Consider the following 13,775-nt stretch of genomic DNA (forward strand, 5'->3'; position numbering starts at 1 on the left):
GACTTGCATAGGAGATTCTCACCCAGCCACCTAACTTCCTGAGATGTTAGGACTAGAGATTAACTGTTTCCCCAGGGGTTTCCAAAGCACCCATATTTTTACATATGTTCCAAGACAATGAGGAAAGTCATACTTAAGGTGGATTTTTTTTTTCCCACAAAAGAAGAAACATGTGAACTTCATTTGAGGAGGTTAAAGTGAAACTTTGTCTGATTCTATTCTGAAGCATTTCTGAGCCTTCCTGAACCACCTGGGGCTTTAGAAGTAGGAAATACGGAGGGAGGAATGGAAGTTTATAGGAAGTGGTCAAGTATTTGCAAAGTCCTGGAGTACTGCAACTCCAGAGTAGTCAGTTCAACCCCCRGAACACATGGAAGGCTGTTCAGGGGTTAGAAACTTTGGATTTAACATCTGAAGCTCAGCACTTCCAGGCTCTRAAGTCCTCATTTTTACAGTAGATAGTCTGGGAAGGATCTCAGCAGACGAGCACGTTGAAGACACTCACCTTTTTCTCAGAAATTAGCCTGTTCAATTTCTTTGTAATTCAGATAGGAAACTATTCTCATGAAGCATTTCACCTTTCAGCAAACTAGTGTCTCTTGGCAAAAAAAGAGAAACTCTGCAGGCAGCCCTTCCTGAATTCAGCAAGAGAATAGGGTATACTCTGTAGGCAGCAGTTGGATGTTAGCAGTATTCTGCTGTTGTCTTGGAGCTTGAAAACTCCTTGCCTTCTTCTCCAGTACCCTCCCACTTGCTTTGAACAAGAAAATGGTGAGCTATCATATAAAGACATAGCTTTTTGTAATCAATATTTTGATTTTGTGGAGAAAAATGGTTTAAAGCATTTTGGTGCTACTCCAAGTGGGGGTGGAGACCCCTTGGTTAGCTTCATTTGGCAAGGTTTTGGTGGTAGGAACAGAGATATTTCCCTGTGTGACTTGCAGTCTTAAAACTGTAGCCTTSAGCTGCTGTACCTGGAAGCTGGGGCTTATCASGCTTTCATCTTTGTCCAGYCTGTGTGGAATRCAAAGAAGTSAATGGTGGAAATTTTTGKAAATAAACAAGATTTTATGAKATCTTCCATTAATAATAGTAATTTYTCACCAGATAAATAGAAATGCCTGGACTGGAAAAATTTTTGCCTTTTAACCCTTTAAGTCAAAAATATCACTAAAGTACTTATGGTTATGCTGGACTTTATAAGCCATAGAAGTGGGAGAAGAATGGTGTTTCTTGGTGAATAYTACAGTTTCTTTTTCAATTTCCCTGATGTATCATTCAGATTGATGGGTTTGAAAACATATCTTATTCTCTCAGACACAGCTTGGCTGTTCATATGGCTTTTTGCCTGTCACCAAATAAAAAGCCCCAGTTGTTTTCAGAGGCTCTGAAACTAGAGTTAAAAGGGCRACATATCCACATTTGCCTGTAAAAAAGGACTGCATAAGAGCAAACTGATCTGTGAGGAAAGAATATAATACCTTTTAGTCTGAAATAGTAGGGTACAGTTGTGTAAGAATGGGATACTGTGTTGTGACCTGCAAGTGTTTGGGGCTGCCTGCAGTGCTTTGAACTGTGTGTCCTTCTCTTGAAATGCTTGAACTGTGTGTCCTTCTCTTTCCAGGTCTGGTGTGTCCTCTGGAGGTGTCAGTCAGTTCAGGGAGTATCCAGGTTGCCCGAGGCCAGACAGCAGTGTTGCCCTGCACCTTCACCACTAACGCTGCTCTCACTAACCTTAATGTCATCTGGATGGTCATTCCTCTTTCTAATGCCAACCAGCCTCAACAGGTAGGTCTTTTCCTACTGGAGCATGTATTGCTTTGGGGTTTTCCTTTTCCCCACYTTTTCCAGATGTAGACCCTCTAAAAAAGCTGAGTCTACAGTTCTCCCACAACTTCATTGTCCCGTCACTGCTGAACGTGCCCTCTGGATCTTATATGGAGCTGTTTTCTTCAATGTTTTGTTAACAGATGCACATTGTGYCCTTGGCTGGATTGTGCAGCTGGGGCAAGTGTATGTGATGCTGTGTTGATGCCCTGGGTCTCTAGTGTGTTCAGAAGATCACAGGAGACGTAGTCCAGGTTTTGGTGCACTGGATATGGCATTTGGAGGGCCTGAGAACAGCAGTACCCATAAACCTGTGAAATTTATGTAAAATGTCCTCTAATATATAACCTCTCATAGACTTACYTCTTTTACTTCCCTTCTTATTTTTTCACTGTATGTTGCTTTTGCAAGTCCATTCTTAAGAACATTAGCAAATGAGAGTATATAAGGGTGCGCACAAGAATCATAATCTGAGTTATGCTGGTCTGATTTTTRCCCACATACTCTGACAACAGAAGAATGCCATTTCTCTAAAATTTATCTGTTTTGGGTCACACTGCCCTCATCACATTTTGTATTCAGTGTGAGAACCTGCATTGAAGAATACTTGCTCCTCAGGGACTCAGTCTGAGTACAGTTTGACTGGCGGAGGCTGTGCAGGTTCAAAGGTTGCATTGGTTGTCATTCAGCTCTCTATCCCAAAGATCTTCAGTAAGCAGTGGCAAATCATGGCAGGATCTTACTGACAGAGACTCAAAATKATACTGTCCATTGGGCAGATGCTTTTCATCACAGTTCTCACTGACCTCCAGAGAGCCTCTGTTTTTGTACATTGATCCTGTCCAGACAGGTAATGGCTGTTATATGAAAGAGGCAGGCATTGCCAATCCAGCTGTGCCAGAAGATTTGGGTATCTTTCTGGTCTGTTACCTTTGTGAACATTTTATGGGCATAAAATGGGTGTGTAGGAACACACTACAGAGTGTGTTCCTCTTTTGGAAAAAAACACYTGTGCTAGGATGTGTATTGAGGTTTGGTTATTCAGAGATCCTATAGTAATTGGTCCGGAAGGAAGCCAAAGTGTTTTGCTTGCTATTCTTCCTCCTTGCTCATCTCCTACAGAGTGTTTTTTGAGCCTTCCTTTCTTTTCCAGGTCATTCTCTACCAAGGGGGTCAGATCTTTGGTGGTGCACCCCAGTTCTATGGGCGAGTGGGGTTTGCCGTGACAATGCCAACCACCAGTGCCTCCATCTTCATCAACAACACTCAGCTATCGGATACTGGCACATACCAGTGTTTGGTCAACAATCTTCCCGACCGAGGCGTCAGGAATATTGGAGTCATTGGACTTACTGTCTTGGGTGTGTTGATTGGTACTATGGGGGAAAGAGAGGGGAACAGGGACAATGGGAGCTCTATGCATGATAATGCCTCATAGCAGAGGAATATGGTACTGTGTGCATTTGAGCCCAGAGACATCCTGGACAAGGAGTGGGCTGCCTTGTGGGTGCTGTGGAAATTTGTAGGCCACGCAGACTTAATATGCAGCCAGCGTAGAATGAAGTTTTAAAATATGGCACAGAGAAAGTTTTTGTGGTGGTATTGTGATGTGTAGTTGCAAAGAAGCAGGAATAAAGTATGAGGGCATTCTGGAGAGCGAAAGGGGTTTGGTGCATAGCAACAGGAAAAGAGAATGACTTTATATCTTTGCTTCCTTTCCATGAAAACAATTAGTTCTGGATGCTCCCATTGATGCTAAATACTCCAGAGTGCATGCCATTATAGGGATATGAAAGCAAAACCCAATCACAGTAAATTTTGTCTGCAGCTCTGTTAACTTTCACCATTCTTGCTGTCTCAATGAGACAAAATATTCACCTTTTTCTCAAGGGAGGGATCTAAGAGAATTGTGACCTGTGGAAGTCAGYAGTAGTCTGTAACCTTGATGGGATGGTGGGTCAGGAATCTTTGTGTGAATTGTCACCCCCCAAACCATCATGGGTTCTTGTCTGCTGCCTCAGTCTTGTCCYCTTTACAGCTCATGCCACTGTCCTTGCCTTCCCCAGCAGCATGTGTCCAGAGTGAGCCTGCACTCCACTGTTTGGTCACATTTCCTGATTTGCTATCACCTTCCCCTCTTCTCTCGCAGTTCCTCCTTCTGCCCCGCTTTGCAGAATCCAGGGGTCCCTGGACGTGGGCAGCGATATCACACTGACCTGCAGCTCGGAAGAAGGCATCCCCCGGCCAACATACCTCTGGGAGAAACTGGACAATGTCCCCAAGTTGCCCCCAACTGCCACACAAGGTGCTCATTCTGTTGATTATCCTCTTATTTCCCAGGTGACAGCCTGGGCTTTCCCTTGTCTGAGCTGCCAGAGGTGGCATGGCTCATTGAGCGTCTGCCATCATTTGCATGGTCCCTTTATTGGAACGAAGATTCCTAAAGCCCATGGTGGACTAGGTACCCTCCAGAGGCCACTTAAATTCTCATGGGTTTTTTTTGGTATAAAAACATGTTCCCCATTRAAAAACAAGGATTATGTTGAATGGAAGAAAGTGATTGCTAGATATTGGCATGTGGCTGGAGATGTCAGCTGCCAACTCACCTGCATTTTAAACCAAATAAAAGGCTCATAGAATGAAAACTGGGAAAAGAGAGGCAGAACCATCCCAGAAAAATACTGCCAGCTTCTCACACTGATGCCACTGTTCTCCAATAAATTACTGCCAGAGCTGCTTTTCAGATGTGTGTAGAAGCACGGTCCTGATCAAACTGGTGTTTGCCAGCCTCAAGTCCCATCCATAAGTTTTCTTAGCCTAAGTGTCCTGATCAAATACAGATAGCTGTGCTTTTGCCATTTATCTTGCTATGCTTTAAGAAACTGCCAGTGTTCAGTTTCATATAATTCAGGAATGARGAATATTGGCAGAGCAGGAGATGGGGAGCCCAGGGTGGGAGAGTAGGGGTTCTGCAGAGCAAGGYTGAATTTAACAGGTAGATCTGGGTATAGGTAATTTCACATCTCTTTCTTCCCTGTTCTCACACAACACTGAGAGTCCCAAACTTTCATCTGCAGAAATTCTTCTATAAGAAGAAAAAGAAACATCTAGTGTAARCTCCTTAAGACCTAATCTTGTCTCTGTGTGTGTATGTGCACACACAATGCWTCCATCTCAAGGTTATTTCCTAATTTATTTCTCTCTTAATAGTCCCACACCAAAATTCTCTATTTGCTGGCTTTGCCTTTTCATGGTTTTCCTCAAGCGGGGGAGGGATTTAAATCCTTCTTTTCTCTCTGACTAGACCAAGTCCAGGGCACTGTCACTCTCCGAAATATCAGCACTGTGTCCTCAGGTCTTTACCAATGTGTGGCTTCAAATGCCATTGGAACCAGCACTTGCCTTCTGGACCTGCAAGTCATTGCACGTAAGTATTTTTGCCAGGGGAGGCTTGGCCACCTGCTTCTGTCATGTGACAGTAAGGTGTGTAACCGTGTTTGCTGTGAGCCACCATGTGCCTCTCTATCAGAAGATAATCCTGTCCTGGAATGGGAACATTGCTTCTCTCCCCTCCCAAGCCACGGTACCTTGAYGTGCTTATAGATGGCCACAGCCCATCCCTGATTTCTTCTCCGTGCTCTGTTCMATCATCTCCACAGCTCACCCACGGAGTATCGGCCTGATTGCAGGAGCGGTGGCCACAGGCGCCGTTGTGCTCGTTGTTTGCATTGTGTTGGTGGCTGTAGCACTGTTCTATTGGAAAAATAAACACAAAGAAGAAGAAGAGGAGGAAATTCCCAAYGAGATAAGGTAAGGGTCAGGAGAAGCTGGTAGTGGGGCACCTCTCATCATCCAGCAAAAACTGTGGCTGACAGGAGCGGAATCAGAAATCTTGTTTTTATTAATCCTGGGTGTGTTCCCTAGGGTCAGGGGAAGATGTCCATGCATGTCCAGAAAATGGAGGGGAAWAAAAGAAGAATGGTAACAACAGATTTTTTTTTAGTATTGCCTTTAATGAGAGGTTTGGCTTCACAGAGTCCCAGAATGGTTTGATTTGGAGGGGACCTTAAAGATCACCTAATTTCAACCTCTCTGCCAGTGAGAGAGATGGCACTTGATATTGTTAGCTCTGTAGGACAGTGACATGGTAGGAATTCTGACCCATAATGCCAGGCAGTGATAACTGAAAAGCTCTGGAGATAGAGCTGTGATATGCTCTGGTGTTACAGTCACAGGGTTTCCCTCCRGTAGCTTTCTGCAAGTCCCTTGAGGATCAGGTTCACTGACTGCACAGTTGTATTGACTGCCTGTGATGTACCGGTGGCTGTGACTGTGACTTTCTTTGTAGACAAATGAGCRTGGGTCRTTGGCCTCAGTGATAGCAGTGATAGGCACATGGAGCATGCAGGTGGGTCCTGCAAAGAGGGATGAGCAAACAGGCCAAGGAGCGATGCTGATCCACACTGGTGCTGTCCTGGAATGGGAACATTGCCTTTCTCCCCTCCCAAGCCACGGTACCTTGACRCRCTTATAGATGGCCACAGCCCATCCCTGATTTCTTTGRTCGATGGTGTTGACCCCAGCACAGTTGGTTGGGGGTGGAGGTGTTGGACAAATGGGCCAGCATCCTCCATATGCCCTCACACCTTCTCCTTCCCAGGGAGGATGACCTGCCGCCCAAATGCTCCTCTGCCGCAAAGACGTTCCACGCTGACGCATCCTCATCGGAGAACGACACCCTCACCTCCTCCAACACCTACAACAGCCGCTACTGGACCGACCCTAAAGCCAACCACGCCACGGACTCCTTCACCCGCTTCAGCAACAGCAACGATGCTCACCAGCCCCCYTTCTCCCGCTCAGGGAGCACCAGTGCCCGTCCCGTCTACGCCAACGGCGGCCACCCATCCCCGGCTCCCCCAAAGACACTGGTGGTGACGGCCAGCACGGCGCCGTCCCCTCAGGAGGTGATCCGGAGCAATGGCTCTGTCAGCAGGAAGCCCAGGCCGCCGCACACCCGTTCCTATGCAGTCAGCCAGGCCACGCTGGAGCGGATCGGGGCYGTCCCCGTCATGGTGCCCGCTCAGAGCCGGGCTGGCTCCCTGGTGTAGGACAGCGGTGGCCAAGAGCTGAGCGAGGAGCATCTCATCCCCGGCGGGATGAACAGACCCAGTCCTTCCTGAAAGGCAGCGAGGCGGCGGGGGGCACACACTCAGCTCTCCGCCTGCCCTCCCCTCTCCTCTGAGGCTGCTGCCAGCCGGTGGGACAGCCCGGTCYGAGCCGCTTTCCCCTCAGCTGCTGGAGCTCCTCGCCCACGGACGCCATGGATGTGCCAAGGCTGGAGGAGCGGGGAGCCGGGATGAGCTCCCGGGGCTGCTGGGCCCCAGCTGGGACATGCACTCGGGCCCGACCCCGCGGGGAGCTTTTTTGCTTTTATTTCCTGTCGGTTTTGTTGGGGACTGATTCCATCCATTTGGGTCTTTCAGGGAGGTCCRGTACATATATATATATATATTATTATTTTTTTTTTCCGTTGTTGTTGCTGTTTTGTTTCCAAGAGGACGACGGCCTGCACTGGGGCAGGGAAGGCTGAGCAGCCCCAAATTGCCCTGGCCCTGGCTCCGCGATTGGATTATTTTGGAACACTGTGCATAGGGTGTGAGGAGATGTGGGACAGGCTGGAGGGGCGARATGAAGGCACAGCCRCCAGCCCAGCCAGGGGGATGGTTGGGTGTGGGTGTGGACAGGGCAGCATTTATCTTTATTTTTTTGCAGTTCTTCCCCCCCACCTCAACACACACAGAGACACACATAGGCACACACACACACACACACAGACACGCAGCTCCTCAGACTGGGTGTTTTTCCTGCACTAGGTTGGAGTGCCACCAGAGCCCTGTTTATAGCTGTGGAGGATGCAGCCGTCTGAGCATCTTTGCCTGAGACAAAGATTGGTGCAGGGCGAAGCTGCATCGCTGCTGCTGCTGCTACTGCTGCTGCTGCTCTAGGGCTTGCATCTCTTTTTTTTTTTAATTTTTTTTTTGTTCTTGGGGTGTTGCTGGGAGGCAGAGAAGAGCAGGGTGGTGTGGTAGAGCACCCAGCAGGTTGATGAGGCATCTATTGCCCTTGGGCTGCTCCGGTTTAGGGCAACTGACTTCAAACCCCACAGCTTTGATGTTTGCATGGTGGGTTTTATTCATCAGGGCTGGGCAGCATGGCAGGTCACATGTTGTGCTTGGGGCCTTCACAGAGAGGCATCAGAGTTTTCATTCCTGCCCTCCCACATGCACAGACATGTTGGCAGGATACGTTTCCAAACCTCTTTCTTTAGAAAGCAGAGGCTAAATGGAAGCCCACACACTATCTCTCTGCCTCCCCCACTTCCCTCAGTGTCCTGGGACTGGGTACTGGTGGCATCTGCCAGTGGCTCTGCCATCTCCTTGCARCCTGGCAGGTGGTTGTGGCTGACACCTCTACTTTTTTTTCTATTGCAACTAAATAGCCTTAATCAAAGCCAAGAGTTGAAACCTCTGAAGGAACCTGATGCCATTTGGAGGGCTGCAGTGAGGGCTGGGATTTCTTCTCCTGGAGAGCACTGGTTCAAAGAGGCCACACCTGGACAGGTGTCTTGGCCCTCCTGCATAACACCAACCCTTGCGCAGGCAAAGGCAGTGATCACCTCAAAAAGCACCAGAGCCCTCCCAGGCCTGCTCTTGGAAAAGCAATGTGGGGAGTCACAGGTGACTTTCCACAATTCTCACATTGGRAAAAGGGTCTGTTTAAGCCAACAGACTCTTCCTCATCCCCACTTTCCTTGTCCCGGCACGGCTTTACTTTCCCTAGCAGTGCACAAACCTTGGGCAGGGCCTTCTACCTGAGCAGTACAAATGCAAGCACAGACACTGAGGAAGAGGAGGGACAGGTGAGGGCTGGGTTCCCACATGGACACACTGGCTTTTTGGGAGACAGGGAGCTCCCAAGCAGCACTAGGTTTGAAGCTTGGCTGAGATTTTGTGCCTTCTTTTCTTAAAATAAAATTAAAAAATAAAAAAATAAAAAAAAGAGGAAAGGAGATTAAAAAATCCAGCTTCCCTTCTTTCTCCCTCTACACAACTGCATCCAAAATGTGTGCAAACCCCCGTGGTGGTGCAGGCAGGCGATTGCTCTGTGTGTGCACACATTTCACTGGAGCAGTCCTCTTTCCTGCCAGTCTGCTCACTTTGCTGCCAGGTGGTAGGATTGATCGGGGAAGAAGAGTGGCTTTAGAAACCCTAATGTGGGGRAAAAAAAWMYCAAACAACAAACCAAACAATCAGAGAAAAGCCCAGACACATTCTCTCTGCTTTTGTAACAACCCCTGTGTGACATTTACAGGAACACTGCCCTCAGCAGGTGCCCTCCTCTACTGGGAAAGCTCTTCTGGTTCCTACCCTCCATAAGACTGTTTGCTCCTCTTTCTTTGTTCTTTCTAATTGTATAAAATTCAATAAAAATTTATTCATATAAAAAAAGGATTTCTTACTGCCTGCTGCTGCTTTTTCCTTCCTCCTACCTGATTCTGTAACTACAATGACTTTGGCCACTAATACTCAACCTTGATGTGACTGGCAGTAAGCAGTGGCCACGCAACCAAGAGCTGAATGTTATTAGGCCAGCCTGTTTGGTAGTGAGCTCTGGTGCCAGAGCCTTGTTTTTCTCATTTTTAATAGTCTGACACGTTGCCCTTGAATGTACAATTTCCCAGGYTTGCAAAGTCACTGCTTCTCTAGACAAAGGTGAGTTTTATTTTCTGTCTTTTGGCAGGGGAGACCCTGTGCTGCTTTGAGTGATGCGGGAAAATGGTTTTTACAATTGCCTGATTTTGCTAATGTATTTGTTTTCCAATCAAAAACATGGCATATTTATCCCAGATTCAAAATCTAAGGCAGACACTGACTTCTTGGGCATCTGAATAAGTTTGATGGGGRAAACTGTCAGGAATTTAACAGAAGTGGTGATCCCCACTGACAGAGCATATGAAGTTTCAGTATCTGAACATTCACACTTCCAGAGCATAAGGGGACTGGAAAGCATACACTTCTTAGTCTGTATCAACAGCTGCTACCAGAAGGTTATTATCAGTTAGGGCAACCTGATGTTTTGCCAAGGATTTTGCATTTTTGTCTCCATGTTTCATTTTCCCTGTTTCTTCTCTAAAATCCCCCAGATATTCTGAGAGTGATTATTAAAACCTGAAACCTACAGATCCAACAGCAATGGTAATTCAGCCCTGCTGCACATGCATCATGTTCTCATTCCTGGGCATTTTTCAAAATGTGCTTCCAAATACTCTTGTAAGTGTGTTTTCAGCTGTAGACCTTATTGTAAATAAGATGGCTGCCTTGCCATTTTTGGGAAGTTGTCATAGGAATCTTAATGTTTCTATTTGTCATCTTTTGATTGTGCAATCTTGATGTGACATTAATAGCATCTTTACATTTTATTCCCATGATAGCCCTGTCAGTATTCTGCTATACCATCTATCCCTTGCCACTAGTTTGYTCCTTACATCATCCTTCTGCACGTCTTGTTGTTCCAGAGCAGAATTTCTTAGGATGCAGGATAGTTTTGTGCAGCACCTGGAATGCTGGAGTTTTAACCTGTAAATCGTACCTAGTGAGGCATTGCTGCAGTACAAATATCTAAAAAAGGCATGTTACCAGTTAGATAACTTKGTAGTGCTCCAGAGTTTTAATTTGYCACTAAAAATCAAACAGAGGTCCAAACTACTGCAGCAGTAAGTGAAATGGTTGAGTTTGCTGACAGCCTTCAGCCCCAGATGTGCCATAGGGATTGTCCACCACATGCCATGGATGTTACTTTAAATGCTGGTACCYATGGCTGTGTCACCTTCCACCAAAGAATGTCAGAGGAGAACTTGTTCTAAAACAAGGATTAACTGCACATTTGAGTGCTGAGACAGAAATAACCATGAGAGGATGCTTCACACTTCAGAAGTGGTCATCTTTTTAGAGGTTGGTGTAGATGAGAGCTCAGTTAAAAATATTTGGGAAAACTGGTGTGTAGACTGCCAGAAGTTTTTGTTTTTTTTTATCTTACACAGCTTTTGGACTCATATCTGCTGATTCATCTGAACTAAAAAAAAATTAAAATTACTCAGATGCGTGCACTTCAACACATTCTTGCCGGAACACAGATGAGTTTCTAGCGGAAACCAGTCTAACAGATGGTGTCCTGTCCAAAACTGCTTAGTTTCCCCATTAGGACGGGGATGCTCAGGATATAAGTCTTTCTTACATCATAGTTTAGGCCCTCCTGAAGAGTACATCAGATCTGAATGACATCCAGGAGGTAACTGGGTGATCAATAGTACTGGGCAGAGGAAGAGAAACAAATATTTTTTTATGTTGGAGGAATGTTTATGATGTTCATGGTTTCATCAAGAACATTGGTAAGCTTTTGCAGGTTACTGGATTTATCTTGAAAGCAGCATTTTGCATCCCAGCCTCATTTACCTTGGGCATGCAAGTGCCTTTCTGTGCCTGCACTCCAACTGGGATCTTCCAGCCATGCCACCACTGGTTTGTGAGCAGGTGGATGAGTCTGTGCATGTTCTGCCAGAACCAGGTGAACTCAAAATGGTTCAGCAGATTCTCTCTCTTGATGGTCTTGAACATTTCTAGCCCAGGGAAAACTGAGGAAATACATGCCTTTCACAAGTTCACTTCTGAGCAAGCCTAACAGGCACTCACATTAATTCATGGCCTGGAGCAGAGCTGTTGTCAGGTATCTTGATGACTGAGTTGCCCCTCTTTGTGTGCATTTTCCCAAGTGCTGCTGGCCATCCTGCCTGCAGCTTGTTTTCCTGGTGCCAGCAAAGCAATGTTCCCTGACTCTGCCCTTGTTACAGGCGTGCTCTTGCCATGAGAAAGGCGAGATGTGCTGGTGAGGATCAGGAATATGGGTGTTGAGAAAGGGAATGCAATGTCACTGAGCTCACTGAGCTATGTCTCCTCTTGGCTGGGCAGTAGATGAAAGTCAAGGACAAAGCAAGCCTTGAAAACAGGTAGAGGGAAAAGCTGTGGCTCTTTTTTTTTTTTTTTCCCACTGCTTTCCTCCATGTCTGCCTCTGTGTATTGCATATACCTGGAGCATGTTACTGAGAATTACCAGGTCTGTGACSTCCTAAGCAAGGGAGGGTACATGCAAGGCATTTCCTAAGCCTTGGCCRCAGCTCAGAGCTCTTGTCAGCTGGTGGGCAGCACAGAGAAAGGTTTCTTTAGGTCACCTACACAGCCACGGAGAGGGAGTGGGAGATAATATGTGGCAAGAGCTTTGGCCATGTGAACGCTGTTWTTCAGGGAGGAGAAACTTGGTAGTCTTGGGACTGCCTGACTCTAGGGCTCTGGCATATTTTCTTTGATGTGTTTCCACAGACAACGACAGCTAAAAAAGCACTTTTCCTTTCCCTGTGGTAGAGAGCACTGCTGATGTGCAGGAATGGGGCAGTGCGCATGGCTAAGGATAAGACTCCTCACTAAGCCTTCTAATGCCATTTTCTGCTTGTTGTTTGTTCCTGATTTCCTCYTTCCTCCCACTTCCTCTGTAACATGTTTGAATGAGAAAGTGGGTTGGCAGGAAATTTAATCTATCCATGTAAAGACAAGCAAAAAACCTCCAACCCCGCAAAACAAACAGCAGTAAAGAAGAGATTAAGACACAGCTTGCATGGCTGGCTGGCAAGTGATTCTTTAGCAGTGGATGTAGCCTGGGTCAGGTCCTGGATTTGGACTTAWTAAATCATACTTGGGAAGGGATGATGACTTGCTTCCAGTTGATATGCTTTAATGGGAAAACTGATGTGGTGCATGCGCATAGAGGAACATTGGCCAAGAACCCGATACAGTAAACTCTAGAGGCTCTGTAGTTTCTTGCTTGTGTTTAAACCCACTGTGTTTGGTGCAGTCTGCCTTCCAGATACTATCAGTATCTGCAGAATTTCCCTACGGTAACTATTTTTCTTGAATGATCACAAGACCCTTTGTTGAGCAATCATGAGGTTGTTGTCCATGTGGACATTTCAGATGGGGAAAAGGTGTGTGATTTGGGTTGCTGCAGCAGCTCTTTAAATTGTTACAGTTTCCGAGGCTGCACAGTAGCCTAGAGACTCTTTTTTTAGTGCTCGACATCAGTGGTACAGCCTTTCCATTTGGGATCCTCTGCTCTCTTCTTAGACAGAGGCTTGTGGCCCCTGTGCCTTACACGAAGGACCAAAGACAGTGTGACTTCAGACTCTCAAAATAAAGATTATTAGGGATAGAAACTGTTAAGAAATGTGCCATGGACAGAARGTGCTTCTTTCTTTTGGCTGTAGTTTGTGACACAAACAACAAAAATAGGTGAYCAAGCACACAGATCTCCCACCAGCTCTCTCCTGGGTGCATTTGCTCARTGGCTGCAGACTGCAGTCTGTTCCTGCTATCTGCAAACACAATCTCCGCAGTCTCATTTGCTCATCTTCCTTTTGTGTGAATACATCCCCCACATGCTCAGGGACACCCAAGGAGGTTGAAAGCGTGTGAATGCCCCATGCCTTTGCTCAKCCCAGTCACCCAGAGYACACATCTCTGTTTTCCAGRATAACCTGTTGCATATTTCCCAAAYCATGGTGGCTTTCKGCGCTCTTMCCGTCCTCCCACCGKTTGCACACWGATYAGGGAAATTTGGATACTCCTGGGAAAGCAGGCGGGGAGCTTTGGGGYGATTGTCCGCAGAGCGGCTGCACATTGACATTTCCTCTCCGCCGCCAGATTTGGGTCACAAAGATCGCCTTTTTTTGGCGGCTCTACGGTGACATCCTCTGGAGGGATGAAGAACCACAGCGAATCCCGTTCACCTGCTCCGTTTTTTCCTGCACCAGGCTGCACCTCCTTACGAGCTCCTAAATT

At 46.6% G+C, this 13,775-nt stretch overlaps 1 protein-coding gene across 1 annotated transcript; it reads left to right on the top strand.

Annotated features, from left to right (window-relative positions):
* Positions 1 to 1,594: 1,594 nt before the first annotated feature.
* On the top strand, positions 1,595 to 6,960 carry IGSF11 (immunoglobulin superfamily member 11). Its single transcript, XM_057380826.1, has 6 exons — positions 1,595 to 1,788; positions 2,981 to 3,188; positions 3,977 to 4,132; positions 5,132 to 5,254; positions 5,487 to 5,637; positions 6,488 to 6,960. Exons 1-6 carry the CDS (start codon positions 1,750 to 1,752, stop codon positions 6,936 to 6,938), a joined length of 1,128 nt encoding a protein of 375 aa, XP_057236809.1. The 5' UTR covers positions 1,595 to 1,749; the 3' UTR covers positions 6,939 to 6,960.
* Positions 6,961 to 13,775: the final 6,815 nt, after the last annotated feature.

The sequence above is a fragment of the Malurus melanocephalus genome, unplaced genomic scaffold (assembly GCF_030028575.1).
Source record: "Malurus melanocephalus ecotype Western Australia unplaced genomic scaffold, MMel_1.1 scaffold_472, whole genome shotgun sequence".
Taxonomy (NCBI): domain Eukaryota; kingdom Metazoa; phylum Chordata; class Aves; order Passeriformes; family Maluridae; genus Malurus; species Malurus melanocephalus.